The sequence below is a fragment of the Prionailurus bengalensis genome, chromosome D4 (genome assembly GCF_016509475.1).
Source record: "Prionailurus bengalensis isolate Pbe53 chromosome D4, Fcat_Pben_1.1_paternal_pri, whole genome shotgun sequence".
In the NCBI taxonomy this organism is placed as follows: Eukaryota; Metazoa; Chordata; class Mammalia; order Carnivora; family Felidae; genus Prionailurus; species Prionailurus bengalensis.
The window spans coordinates 11,735,226-11,749,702 of NC_057359.1; the positions used below are offsets into that span (position 1 = coordinate 11,735,226).

At 45.6% G+C, this 14,477-nt stretch overlaps 1 protein-coding gene across 8 annotated transcripts in view; it reads left to right on the top strand.

The window, feature by feature from the left end:
- TJP2 (tight junction protein 2) overlaps positions 1-14,477 on the top strand; it is a 129,449-nt gene that overhangs the window by 45,230 nt on the left and 69,742 nt on the right. For 2 of the 8 annotated variants that reach the window (XM_043565915.1, XM_043565918.1), the window contains exon 1: positions 5,704-5,914. The exons of 5 other annotated variants lie outside the window; for them this stretch is intronic. In XM_043565915.1, the coding sequence (XP_043421850.1) occupies positions 5,855-5,914 (60 nt within the window). In that variant the 5' untranslated portion in view covers positions 5,704-5,854. Of the gene's footprint in view, positions 1-5,701; positions 5,915-14,477 lie in introns of those variants that run through there. One more of the 8 variants, XM_043565912.1, reaches the window with a different exon arrangement.

Here is a 14,477-nt window from a genome sequence, read left to right on the forward strand (position 1 = left end):
GACACTAACATGTAGAAGTCTGGATGTTTAGGAAAGTGGCAAACTGGAGGCAGCTTTCTGCTCTTCCTATATAATATTAAGGTATGGGAACAATCCTGGAGACAGGGAGTCTGCAGTACTTGGCAGGAAATTAGAAACACAATGCTTTTAAACATAAAGCAAGAGTCTTGAGTTGCCCCAAAGGCTGAGGTGAACCTGGGGGTTTTTCTAGTGGATTATAACGCACTCCCCTGTTTGCAGGATTCTAAGTGCTAAAGGCTAGCTTGAAAATAATTTACTCTCTGGGGCGCCTGGGTGGCGCAGTCGGTTGAGCGTCCGACTTCAGCCAGGTCACGATCTCGTGGTCCGTGAGTTCGAGCCCGGCGTCAGGCTCTGGGCTGATGGCTCGGAGCCTGGAGCCTGTTTCTGATTCTGTGTCTCCCTCTCTCTCTGCCCCTCCCCCGTTCATGCTCTGTCTCTCTCTGTCCCAAAAATAAATAAAAACGTTGAAAAAAATTAAAAAAAAAAAAGAAAATAATTTACTCTCTCTGCAATGTGTGTAAACCTATGACCATTACACTTAGAGTCAAGTTTGTTCCATTGTATCATATTTCTAGAACCATCATAGATTACAATGAGGAGCGTCTCAATCAAAAGTCTGTGTTTCTGTGGGGCCTGGGGGGTCATGCAGGACGATATGGAACTAGAAGCAGTTCCGTACATAGGTATCAGTGCTTTAACTAGAAACTTAGGATTTGGGAAACCTAGGTAGCTTGTCGCCCGACCCTCCCTCCCCCCCCGCAAAAAAAGGAAGAGTAATTTTTAACAGACTTTGAGAGTGAGCAAGAGTGATATTAAATAAGTAAAAGTAAAGGCATAAAGGGCAGAGCAGAACTTTCGATGCTTCTCTCCTGGATGCTGTTTTAGGGGTTGTGGGGGATGCTGATGGAAGGAGTCCTTCACGTGAACATGGGAGGTTACTGGGATGGCTGTTTGCACTGAGAAGAGTGGGGGAAGCCAGCAGAGACGAGGCCACGACAGGGGAGGTAAGGGAAGGCCAGGCCTGTTCTCCCAAAAGGTGCCCCTCCCTCGGGCAGAGTTTTAACTGCTACCTCCGCGTGTTAGTCATTCCGTACTTGAGCAACTCTCCCGCCTTGTCATCATTTGTTTACTTGGTTTTGTCTTGATCACACTGTGAGCACCCCCACTCCCCGCCCCCAGTATATATCATCTGTATCTTCTCTGTATCTACCCCAGGGCACACGGGTGGGGGGACTTCAGGAAATGTTTGTTGCAAGGAAGTGTCTCTATGATTCCAGTCTGCCATTCTGCATACAAGCCAATTAACTTGTTCAGTTAACCTGGAAACTTTTCAAATGTTTATTTATTTTATTTTTAAGAGAGAGAGTGCGAGAGCAAGCAGGGGAGGGGTGGAGAGAGAGTGTGGGGAGGGAGAGAGAGAATCCAAAGTAGACTCTGTGCTGTTAGCACAGAGCCCAGTGGGGGCTTGAACTCAAACCATGAGATCATGACCTGAGCCGAAGTTGGACACTTAACCAACTGAGCCACCCAGGTGCCCCAACCTGTAAACTTTTTATGTCAGATCCCTTAATGATACTTTATAACTATATTGCAAATATATATGTAAAAACATATATATATATATATATACATGTATATGTGTGTGTCTTTATGTATGTGTGTATATGTACATATATATGTGTATATATATCCAAATTGTAATATTCTTGAAGAAATCTGATTAAAAGTGTTTTTCACATTAATTCGAGGTCTTCTGACCAACTTGTTACAAAGATTTTATACACAGTAATGCATCCTGAAAAGTACTGAAAAATTGTCCATTACACAAACATGGCACAAACAATAACTACAATTTAAAAAGAGAAATGCACACAGCCCTATCCTGTCATCAAATCACGTTCCCATTTGCTTTCCAGTTTGTTTATATGTTTTCATAACTTCTTCATTGCCATCATAGGATAGATAACGTCTGTGTTCTTTTTCATTGGTGATTATATCATTATTCTCCTTGTTGCTGGATAGACTTGCTATAATTTTAAATGATAGCTTCATGTGCCAATTCAGTTGATCTGCTGTCATTAACAGCCCTCTGTGATTGGACACTGATGGTTTCCAGCCTTTGTTGTAATCAGTTGGGATCCAGTGAAGTGCCTTACCTCCCAGTCAGCCACTGGAGTCGAATTCCAGTCTCATCTTCCCCTTGAAACAGCTCTGGTCAGGATGGGCACTTGTCCTGTTCGTGGTGAGCATCTTCCGTTCTCATCTTAACTGACCTCCACACTGGTGGCGTGTTGTTGGCGATTTTCCCCTTCTTGAAATTCATTCTTCCTTTGACTTTGTGGACATTGTTCCAGAGAGGTTTTTCTTACCTTTCCGACAGTTCCTTTTTGGCCTTTGCTCTGGGGACTTGAGTTTGCCCCCTAAATATTGGCATTCCCAGATATGGGTCCTAGTCTGGGTGGTTTTTTTTTTTTTTTTTTTTTTTTTTTTGCCTGTCACAGTAAAGGTTATTATGAAAACAGGCTGGATGGGTCCTATCTTTAATCCTCTGTTGCCTCAATCTACACAGTGTCTCTGAATATTCAGTCTCACTTCCTCACCTGACTTCAGCTTTCTTGATACATTGACGATCTGCAAATCTCTTCCTCCATCCCAGAGCCCTCTACCCAAAAATACCCAATGCCTAGTACATCGCAGATACTTGAACATCTCCACCTGGATGACCCTTAGCCCGTGAAGCTCAATCAGTCCTTAACTAAAGTCACTATATTTCCTCCAGCCCCTCCCAAGACCTGCTCCCACTCCTGCATTCTCTATGATGGTAGAGATATCATCATCTACTTCGTTAAGCCAGAAACCTGAGAGTCACCTTAGAGTCACTTCCCTCTTTCTTACATCATATCTAATCAGTCAACCTGCCTGCTGATTACACTGCCTTAATTTCTCTAGAATTGGCCCTTTTTTGTCTAACGCTGCCCAACCCGATAGCCCTGTCATCTCTCATTTTTTGCTGGTCTTCTCATTCTTACTGACACACCTCCCCCCTCCCCCTCTCCCCCTCCCCCAATCCCACCTGCCAGATTCATCGTCCTCCAGAAGCTGACCCAAGGATCTTTACAAAATGCCAAAGCTAATCCCACTCCTACTGTGTTCAACAGTAGGATACAGCCCCTGCTTGCCTGGGCAACCTCACCTCCTGGCACTGAAGGGCACGTCTGTGGTCTCTTCATTCCTTGTTTCTCCACTTGTATTTATTCCCTTCACCTAGAAAGCTTTCCCCTTTTTGTCTCACAAACTCATTCCTGTAAGTGTCTTCTTGTCTGTAAAGCCTTCCCTGAACCCCATCCCCCTAGTCTGGGTGCAGAAGCCCTCCCAGAAGTCCCCAGACTACCCCGAGCTTTCCAGGAAAGCTCAGTGCTTTTGCAGTTTCTTATTATTTACTGATCGTCTGCTGTAATGGACTGAGCTCCCCAAGGTGAAAGAGAGCTTAGTTTTTTATCAGGGGGTCTGGCTTGATAGAAGTTCTTTGGAGAAACAAATTCTCGGAGTGGGGTTCGAATGTGCAACCCACATGTGAAAAATTATGTCCTATTAATTGCTTCTCCAAAAAGTTCTATTTATGTGTAACTGCCACCAGCAATGCTAGTGTGCTCACTGAATCATGCCTTTCAACAACTATTTATTGTTCCTCTATGTCAGGCATTGTGTCAGAAGAATAGTATTTCTAGTATAAGACTATTTCATTATTTGGAGCAGTGTATACCAATAGAACTTTCTGCGATGGTAGAAATATTCTGTATCAGCACCGTCCATTATGGTAGCCATTAGCTGCAAGGGGCTACTGAGCACTGGAAATGTGACTCATGTGACACATTCGTCTGAAATCTTCCTATTCTTTAATGTTTGTTATTTTATTAAAACATTGTTTAATGTTTATTTATTTTTGAGAGGGAGAGAGTGTGAGCAGAGGAGAGGCAGAGAGAGAGAGGGAGACAAAGAATCGGAACCAGCCTCCAGCTGTCAACAGAAAGCCCACTGTGGGGGCTGGAACCCATGAACCGTTTGATCACGACCCGAGCCAAAGTCTGATGCTCCGCCAACTGAGCCACCCAGGCGCCCCTGGAAGCTTTTAAATCCTAAATCCCTAATTTTAGTTAATTTAAAATGTATTGAATACCCACATGTGAGAAGTGGTTATATTGGGCAGTGCAGCTCTAGAGAGAAAAAGGAAATAGTTCTGCAGATGTTAAGTACGACACTGTGGATTCCTTTCTTCCTTTTTAAATGCTAATGAATCAGCTCACATTACTAAGGTGTGACCAGTTCACAAACGCTATCATTGTTATTATTTGTTCGCACTACCTAATTTGGGAAACATTTTTTAAATCAGAGCTTAGGTCGGGGGAGTAACACCTTACACCGGAAACACAACCCCAACGTCTGAGTCTGGAGACTTGTAGGCAAGTGAGAAACGTCACTCACGATGCTTTTTAATCCAGAAGCATGCACTTAGCTCTACTCCAAAGGAGGCCAGAAGCCTCACACTTTCAGAGAGGCATCTGCTGGGCTTGTTTTTCCACATAAACTGCCAAACTTGTTTTGATTAGGCAGGAAGTGAAGCAACCTTTCGGGGAGAGAGCCTAGCTTCTGCATCTCGTCAGCGGGTCAGATAGGACATTCTACCTTTCACCTTCTACTTGTGAGCCTCGGCCGAGTTTTGCCTTAAGGGAAAGCAATTTTAAGGGAAGAGCGAGGTGGCCCACACTTTTTTTCTTTTACAGCGTGGTTCCCTTAAATTTCAAACCCCAAATTATGCTTTTAATCAGTGTACCTGTTTCGAGTCTCCGAATAATTTACATGCCTCTAAAATAAGGAAGCTTTTACTTCTCTTGTGCAGTTCTTCGTACATAGGAGACTCTAAAACGAGTAAATGTACTGATAAATCCTGCTTGGATAAGCATCTGTGACTTACTGGTAGTCTTTTAAAAGATGACGATGCGAGAGGCGTTGCAATGTTTTTACTGGAGCTGTTGGAAATGTGATAGAAAAGAGATAAACTGGGGTATATTTTCCTCCAAAGTCAAGTTTTATTTAACACGAACATCCCAATACCCTCGGAATTCCGGTAGTCAGTTGTTGAGCTGAGACACGTGGGCTACAATGCCGTGTACGTGTCGGCTGGCTGGGCAGGCCTCTAGGCAGGACAGACAACTTTGGGGTTTCCCCTCTTCTTCCCTTCGGAAGAGAGCAAAAGAGGCGCTGCAAACCTCTCCAAAATGTGTTCGTACCGGATGCGCACGCGACCTCAAAAGAAGCGCCCCAGGACAGACGGGCCAGTCCCCACGCTGGCCCCTGCGCTCGGAGCTCCCAGCGCTTCCCGGCGCGCGCCCGGAGCCCGACCTGCCGGCCTAGTGCGCGCCGCGGAGCGAACCATCGCGCCGTCCGGAGGGGGGGTAGGGTAGGGCGTGGGGCCCGCGGGACGCTCGGGCCCTGGGGGGGGGGGTCCCCCTGCCGCCGCCGTCCCCGCCCCCCCTGCTGCCCCCCCCGCCGGAAGTCGCTCTCGAAGCGGCCAGCCGCGGAGGCCTCGCGGGTTGGTCTCGGCGTGCTCTATCCCCCCGGCCGCGCGGGGGTGGTAGCGGCCCATTTGAGAGTTTCCCGGGTCCGGCCGCCGGCGCGGAGGCGCTGCGCTCCGGCGGGGGGCGGGCGGCGGGAGGCGGGACAAAGGGGTGGGCCCTGCGGGCCGGCCCTCCCGCAGCCCGGGTTTCGGGTCCGAGGACTGATCTGCTGCGCGGACCTCGCGAGGAGCGGAGCCCAGGCGGGATTTGCGCCCGAGATGCCGGTGCGAGGGGATCGCGGGTTTCCACCCCGGCGGGAGCTGTCAGGTTGGCTCCGTGTAAGTGCCCTTCGAGTCTGCTCGGTTGGGAGAAGACTCTCGGGGGATGAGCGTAGAGCGCGTGGTGGGCTTCCTGTTGCGCGGTGGGCAGCTGCTACTCTCCCACCTGAGAGTGGGGCGGGGGGCACGGGTAGATTTCACCCGACCGGGTGGTGGCTCATGGCCTCCAGGGCTCCTTAATCCTTTTCTCTCCTCTCTGAAGTCACTTGGGTTTGAGATTAAGTCGTCAGGGAGGGTAGGGGACACGGTCCTGAACTCTGTCCTGGATCTCTGGTACCTTGAAGGCATCTCGTCCTGCCTGTTGTGTAGCCTGCCGTATGCCTTTGTGTCTTCCTTCTCTTTCCTACCACACCTACTTGATGCAAACTTACAGGCATGTGCCTGTGATACAAACTTGACAACTCTTTGGAGACCGGGAGCCTCATTTTCCTTTTTAATCAGCTGCCGCGGTAATAACAAGTAAAAGTTGGTTTTCAGTGGGGAATGGAGATGGGGTTTTGGAGGAAGCCACAACAAGGGGGTGATGAATGCTTTCTGCTCTGGTATTATCTTACCTGTCACCATTCCCTTGCTCTTATGTCTTCATTTGTCAGGTTTCCGCTTCTGCACAGTAGTTTATAAATAATCAGGGTTTTGACTGCAGGGTTTTAACATTCTGGAAATGTGGACGAACTTGGGAGCGAATACTCCAGGGCTTAGTAATGGAATACAGCCTCCCACCTCTATTTTAGTTTAAGTTCTTAGGCAGCGCCGCTTCCCTGGCAGCTGTCTGGCCTGAGTAATAAATGGTTGTGGTTTCCCTGCAGTTCCCAGCGGAGACTCACCCCGTCGGAGAAACTGCCCTGTGGCTCCACACTCCCTCCCTCAGCTTGGGGGATCCTAGCAGAGGGGGCAGGAGGCCCTCGGCCTCAGATCTTTTGGTGGCCTGTGCTGGGGGTGTGCTGATAATCCTTGCCAGAGAATCGGTCCTGCTTTGGCAGAATGGTTGGGGGGAGAGACTGAGAGGGTGTGTGTGTGTGTGTGTGGTGGGGGGGGGGGTAACATCACCCACACCTGGGAAGGAGATGCTTTAGACTAGTTGCATTTGTACCTGCCTGAGAATGAAATTTGACTCTTCAATAAAGTTTCATGAACAACTTCACTCCAGTGTGGGGACTACAAGTGGGAAGAGCATGCCCCTGTTGCTGTCTTGTCGGGGAAGCATGCAGATAATTAAGAATGATTAGAAATATTCCAGTTAGAAATATGGATGGGACGCTGTAGCTTCTCCTTCTCTGGGAGATGTGAGAAGGGGTGCTTTACTTAGGCAGCGGGGGCTTTGGAGGTGTTTCTTGAGCTCTTTCAGAGCTGCTATCAGAGATAGAGGAAGGGGGATTTCTTTCCTTGCCGTGGCTGCTGTACTTTTTTGTGACCACACCGCTAATAACGAGCACCTGCCTGTGGCGGTCCCTGCAAGGGGTACAAGATGAGCAAGACTCCGTTTCTGCCTTCAGAGTCTGTTACATCTGAAAATTGTAGGGTATTGTGAACTCCGCAGACTCTGCTGGGATACCTGGGGCTGAGGGGGGAGCGTGCCATACAGGTGCGCACTCTGCAGTACAGAAATACAGGCAGGGTGCGATTGCCTTACACACCCTCCCTTTAGGGATTCTTTTTGGGAAGAAAGGGCCGCATTCGAACAGATACCCCACAGCGTAAGCCAGTGAAGAAGAGGGGGCTGATAACATGCCCACCTCGTAGGTTATGTGAGGACTGCCTGAAATGATGGAAGGTGCCGGACATGAGGTGGGTGCCAGGGAAGCGGTAGCTAGTGATATGAACCAAGACAGGTGCTGGGTCCTGGGAGGTAGGATCTAGAAGTACAGGTAGGGGTTACCATGTCGGTGTCTAGGCAGGAGCTGAGGGAAAGAGAAAGAGTTGCTCACACTCTTGAAAGGCCTTGAATGCCAGTAAAAGACTTGGGGGGGTGCGGGGAAAGTCCTAGAAATCCCTAATGGATCAGTGACTTGATTTTCCCTACAAAGAAGTGAACCAGTTTCTCAGTAAACACTTCACTCCCCCCACCCTACACTGGGAGTATTACTATTTTTTGAGGCTCCCAAAGGCTTAAGACCAATGAATTTTAATATCGCCCCCCTGGGGAATTCCATTTGCAAGGACTTATGTCTCCATTTGTTTAACTTTTGATCTAATTCTTTCTACATCCGACAAAAGGTTATAGCCAGCCATTTATCTTTTGCAGAAGTGCCTGAGAATGCAAGGGAGATGAAAAAAAAAAAAAAAAAAAAAAGAAATCCCTGCAGGGACTTCAATTTAGAAAGGGTTTCCCTTCTGAAGGTATTCTTTTTAAGAGACAGGTAAAATTCTTGAAACTAGGCAGGGCCACTCTCCTCCTGTGGGCTGGAGTAAGTTCTGTAGTTTAAAAAGTCATGCAGATTTGGTCCAGGAGTGGCACAAAGAGTGGGTGGTGGGGGTGGAGTTAAGAGGAAGGGTTAGTAATCACTGCTGAAACTTTCAGCATACTTCCACCAAGAATATGAGCCATCGGGGAATTCCTTGCTTAATCTCTAAAACAAATCCCATTTAGGAGTTGTGGCTATGGATTAATTTATCTACGTTGAGAGCTGACTCCCTGTAAAATGCCTCATTGATTAGATTCTGAGTAGTAATCAGGGAGCCAACAATTGCTGGCCAGATGGCCTCGGACTAGCCAGCCTTGCTGTTGAAAAGGCGTTTTCCATTGCAGGGGATTTGGGGTGTAGTAATGTAGGAGGGTGTGGGGGAGGGGATAGAGACGGGGACGTAAAATGATCATCTCAGGTATTTTACGAAGTTAGTTTCTTGATCCTAAGTCCAAGGGTCGGGGTATCAGAAACAGACCCAGAGATCAGATTGAACACCTATTTAAGTGGTTAAAAACTTCAAAGTTTGTGTGAACTTATTGAGGTTAAAAAAGAAACCTTCCATAAAACTATTTTAGGGCCTCCTCACCCCCACAGGAATTTTCACCGTGACCCTTGTTGGCAGACCCTAATGTTGGCAGCTACCAAATGTATAAGGGTCTAAGGGGGTGTTACCATTCCTATTTTTTTTTTTTTAAAGACCACGTATCAGCAGTGGAAAGAAACGTTCAGGCGCTCAGTGCTAACGTGTGGTGGCAACAGCGAGTCCCAGGTTTGAAGGTGCCTGGGAAATGCCCTTGGCTTCTCACTTCTGGAGCCCAGGCAGCTCCGCTTAGGCCTTCCCCTGATGGTGACAGTCTTATTCTGTTTGTAAGGGGCTTAGAGCTTTTCTCTTCTAGCTGGCCACTGCACCCAGAGGTTCTTCAGCCTGGTAACTGGGAGCTCAGAAGAAAGACCAGACTGTTGTCGGGAAAAAATACCTGATATGTTAATTAAGCATTCTTTTTCTGTCCTGGTTTGCTGTTCCGCAAACTGTTTTCTAAAGTGTGCTACACAGACAGACTTAGAGGCGACCCGTTATTTTTTAGTGACTCTGCATGGATATTGTACTTCAAGACCAACACTCTAAAGCCAGTTACCAAACTCACTGATTTCGTGGACAGATTGTTTATTTAGAATGAGGCAAAGGGGTGCCTGGGTGGCTCAGTCGGTGAAGCGCCCGATTCTTGGTTTTCGGCCCAGGTCATGGTCTCAAGGTTTCGTGAGTTCGAGCCCTACCTACGTCGGACTCCAAGCTGGCAGTGCAGAGCCTGTTTGGGATTCTCTGTCTCCCTCTCTCTCTGCCCCTCCCTCACTCATGCTATCTCTGTCTCTCTCCAATAAATAAACTTTAAAAAAAATTTTTATGAAAAAAAGAATGAGGCAAAACTACGAAGGAAAGCAACAGGTTTGATATAAGAATAATAAATTCTTGGGATGAATGGTATGAGAATAAGGTAAAAATTGTGAATATAGCCCTTGAAATCCGAGTCTTGGGAAATACTGCTTAAAATATGAGTGTGACATTTAGTTATGGAGAGCTGAGTATACCTTGACCACACCTTCAGGAATGTCAGACACAGAATGACCCAGAAAAGCCAGGAAAGTTGAATTTGACAGGTTTTATGTCTTACATGTACATCTTGCTCTTGCCTACCCGGCTCTTTTTTTATTGCAGACAGTATATTTGTGAAGCTCTCTGATATCTTGCTTGATTCTCATTCCTTTCTCTGCTCCCCACAAGCCCTTCTGAACACTTTAAGGTCTGTGGTGTGACTTTTGTGAAAGAATGGAGGAAAAACTTAGGTACTGCAGGGGGCACCCTCTGCTATGCAGTGCATCTTGCTGAAGAAGGGAGAGGACCAAATAGCCTCACATGTAAATGCATTTATTTTATTTTATTTTATTTCATTTTATTTTTTTAAAGATTGTATTTTTTAAAGCAATCTCTACACCCCACATGGGGCTCAAGCTCACAACCCTGAGGTCAAGAGTTGCATGCACGCTTTAGCGACTGAGCCAACCAGGTGCCCCAAATGCACTTAATTTTTAAAAAATGTAGCCTATGTTGGTCTGTAAAATAGGCTTTAACAAGGATTGTAGTAGGAATTAGAAGTCTTGAGGTTAAAAAAAAAAAAAAAGTAACCCTGCCTTGACCTAGAGAAAGGAGCAATTGAAGTTCATGGTCATAGTAGGTAAATAAAACCAGAATAGAAAACACTTTGTTTCAGTCACCAAAATCCTTAATTGTGTGTGTGCGTGCACACCTTTTACGCGAAATTCTAAGCCTTCAATTAGTAACTTGTACTTCAGTCATTTTAAATCCGTGCAGATATTTGTTGAGTGCCTCTGCCAGATGGTTACAGTTAAATCAGGTCAGGTCTTTAACCTTAAAAATATAATGCAGCCTTTCTTAATCACTTATACGCCTTCTACATTTTTAAGTAAACTACCCAGTCCTGTACGACGTGAGGCTCAACCTCCTGACCCCAAGATCGAGAGTCCTAGGCTCTACCGACTGAGTCAGCCAGGCACTCCTGCCCGTACCTTATACATTTTAGACCGTAGCAATATACATTTTTACCATAATGAATATTTATTTTAACTTTCAGGCTAATATTTAGCCTAATTAGAATAGTCATGGATTATAGTGTTTCTGTTTCTCTTTCCCCAACATTGCGTATGTGTGGGAGGAATACTAGTAGTGGTGACAGCATACAATTCACAGATCTTTTGTGAATAAAATATATGTTGTAAAGTTTATTTTCAGAGAGAGAAGGAAAGGGAGAGAGAGAGAGAGAGAGAGATAGTACAGAGTCCGACATGGGGCTTCAACTCATGAACCACAGATCATGACCTGAGCCAAAACCAAGAGTCAGACACTCAACCAACTGAGCCACCCAGGTGCCCAAAGTATTTGTGTTTTAGGAAGCTGAACTGACAAATTTCAAGTTACACCATTAATCATGACAAAGATCTCATGTCACATCCTTGAATGCAGTTTTCTAAATTTTACCTCTATGCATATGTAAAGTCAGACTCTAGAATTAATAGGGCAATTATTATTTTCTATTGTAGACTTTAATCAGCCATATGAAATATATACATTATGTTCACAAGAAAAAGATGGCATCATCTTTTGAAAGCTTAATTGTAGTATGCCTCATCTGATAGACACCCCATATGAGACTAAATATATAGTTATATATTTATAGTTAGTGACAAGTCAAAGGCATTTGGAGGAAGATGTATAATACATTGTGAGAGAATTATGGGGATAGTTCCTGGTAAGTAACAGTTACTAGGCTGTAATTAACAGATAATGATTAAAGTCCAGCTGTATCTTTGCCATTGTATTAAAGAAAACCTTTGGTAGAGATGAGAGAACACTGCAGATACTCTAGATTTTGCCATTTGAGTTGAAGGTGAACAGGAGAAATAATGTTTTCTAGTAAAAGAACTTTTTTAGGACGTGTAACTTTTTTTAAAAGTTTATTTATTTATTTTGGGGGGTGGAGGGGCAGAGAAGGAGAAAGAGAATCCCTATCAGGCTTCCTCCCTATTAGCGTGGAGCCCGATGCTGGGCTCGATCTCATGAATTGTGACCTGAGCCGAAATCAAGAGTTGGACACTTAACTGACTGAACCACCCAGGTGCCCCTAGGACCTGTAGCTTCTAAGACCTTTGTTCCTCTGAGGAGGAAATAATGTTCCGGATATGGCTTTGTTGAGAACCATTTGTTGAGAGCCATTTATTATCACAGAAGTAAAGGAAGTGTTCCAAGTTCTAGGTTGCGGGGTTTCTTTTGTGCCTTAATGTGGAGCACACCTAAGACCCGGAGGCTGTGTTGGGAAGGAGGGTAGTCTACGCTGCGAGAGGCAACCAGCCCATTCTTCGTCCTTGGAAGACAGTTCACAAATATATGTGGATGTGGCAGCAGCAGAATGAAATTATTTGGGGGAATTAATTAGCAAAACTAACCATTTCTGTTTGTGAAAGAATGACTCGTTTAGATGGAACTTCCCTGTGAGCTCATTTTTAGAAGCCCGGTTCCTCCCTTACCCTTCTTCCCTCAGGCTGAATCAGTTTCCTTCTCGCCCATGATTGGTTAGTGTGCACATGCCAGTATTTATTAGAGCCCTTATCACGTCTGCTACATGCCAGTCACTTCCTGTCTGCCATGAGCCTTTCCTTGGTCTGAGTCATCTGGGTCACCCCAGAAGCTGATGGGGCATCAGACATACCCACTACGCTTAGCACACCCAACTGACTGGATCTGGGGAAGGCTTTTGTTTCATAAACCAATAAGAACTGAAGACTCACTGGGAACTCAGAAGAGTGGATTCCTGACATTTATATAGTGAATGAGATGGTTTGTAGTAAGAAAGAGACCTGTCGAGTTATATACTAACCTTTTCTGTCGCGGTGTATAAGCTGTACCACTAATTAGTTGGGTGGCTTCAGGTAAGGCACGTAAATTTGGTTTCTCTCTAGGGAAATGAGTAGTTCGATTTGAAGGTCTCTGAAGTCTTCTCAGTGGTTGGGTGTAAAGCCTAGAGAACATTCTAAGTAACTTCTATTGGTTCTTGTCATCTTAAAGTGCTTCCATGCACTTTAAAAACCTTGTGTTTGTTTGTTTCTTTTAAGAAAAGGTCCAGTGGATTTTCTCTGAAAGATATTTTTCTAACAGATAAACTGAGAACTCAAGAGTGGCAATAGCTGTTCTGCTCATGAAGTGCTGGAAAGATCTATTATTCAGTTGCAGCTTAAATAATGCACCATCACAGTGTGTGCCGTATTCTCTTCCTTGCTCTGCAGCCCAAGCCAATATCTGTAGTCATCTCGAGTCGCTTAAGAATCGTTCTTTCTTTTTCCTCTTCCCCTCCAGTGTTCCCAGTAAGCGCTACCTACTGGGAGTCTCCCACACCCCCTTCTTTTCCTGTGGACTTCTCTTACAAGGGCCACATCACCTGCAGCAGGAGTGTGGAAAGTAAGGTGGAAGCCTGCAGCTGGGAGCCCGTTCTGGTTTGTTCTTCATAAACCGCTGAAGATGAGCCTCCTGGTTACTGTCGCAGGACCTCACTGTTCACTGCCTGACGTAAAATCACTCACTGTCACTCAACTTTGAGCATCACTTCAGGCAGAGCACTTTGCCTACTTTGGGTTGGTCTGTTTAGTGTCTGGGTGAGTTTTAAGAAGGGAGAGAAATTTGTGGCATCCTAGACACCCGTTGAGATTTTCCAGAAATGGAGCTGGAAACATTTGTGCTCTTCCTTCTGGTGTTATTGTTAGAGTCTAAAACCAGGCAAGCAACGACATGGTGAAATGAAGAGGTACCAAGTTCATCTTAAATACCGGTGGCCTTCTTTGTTTTTAAAAAATAATTTTTTTTAATGTTTTTATTTATTTTTGAGACAGAGAGAGACAGAGTATGAGCAGGGGAAGGGCAGAGAGAGATGGAGACCCAGAATCCGAAGCAGGCTCCAGGTTCTGAGCTGTCAGCACAGAGCTCGATGCGGGGCTCGAACCCACGGACAGTGAGATCATGACCTGAGCCGAAGCCGGATGCTTAACCGGCTGAGCCACCCAGGCGCCCCCAGTGGCCTTCTTTCTAGCAGACCCAAATCTGAATTTTAGTCAAAGGTCTGGGAGAAATACTTAGTCTACTTATGCTGCTTAAGTGCATAGTTTGCAAATGTCTTTACCAGAGTCCGGAAGAGGCAGGAAAAGTGGACTCAGTTTCTACCAAAGAACTGAGGTTAAAAAAAATGTGCCTGAAACAGAAAAATTTTCCCAGAGAAACAGTGGCATCTGGGGTCTGTCCTCACAAGCTCGTTTTCTCATATTGGAGCTTCTCTTATATTGTTACTTTCCTGGCATTTTGTTGAAGTATAATGTACACACAGTAAAATACACAGATCTCCAAGTGGACAGGTTGATAAATTTGTTTTTGTTTGTGTTGTGCCTGTAGCACAAGCCCCACCATTTTAACCATTTTGAAGTGTACAGTTCAGTGGCATTTAGTGCATCCACAATATTGTGCATCCACCACCATCTGGTTCCAGAGCTGGACGGACTCCTACATGAATGTGTGATTACCACCTAGATCAAAAAACAGGACT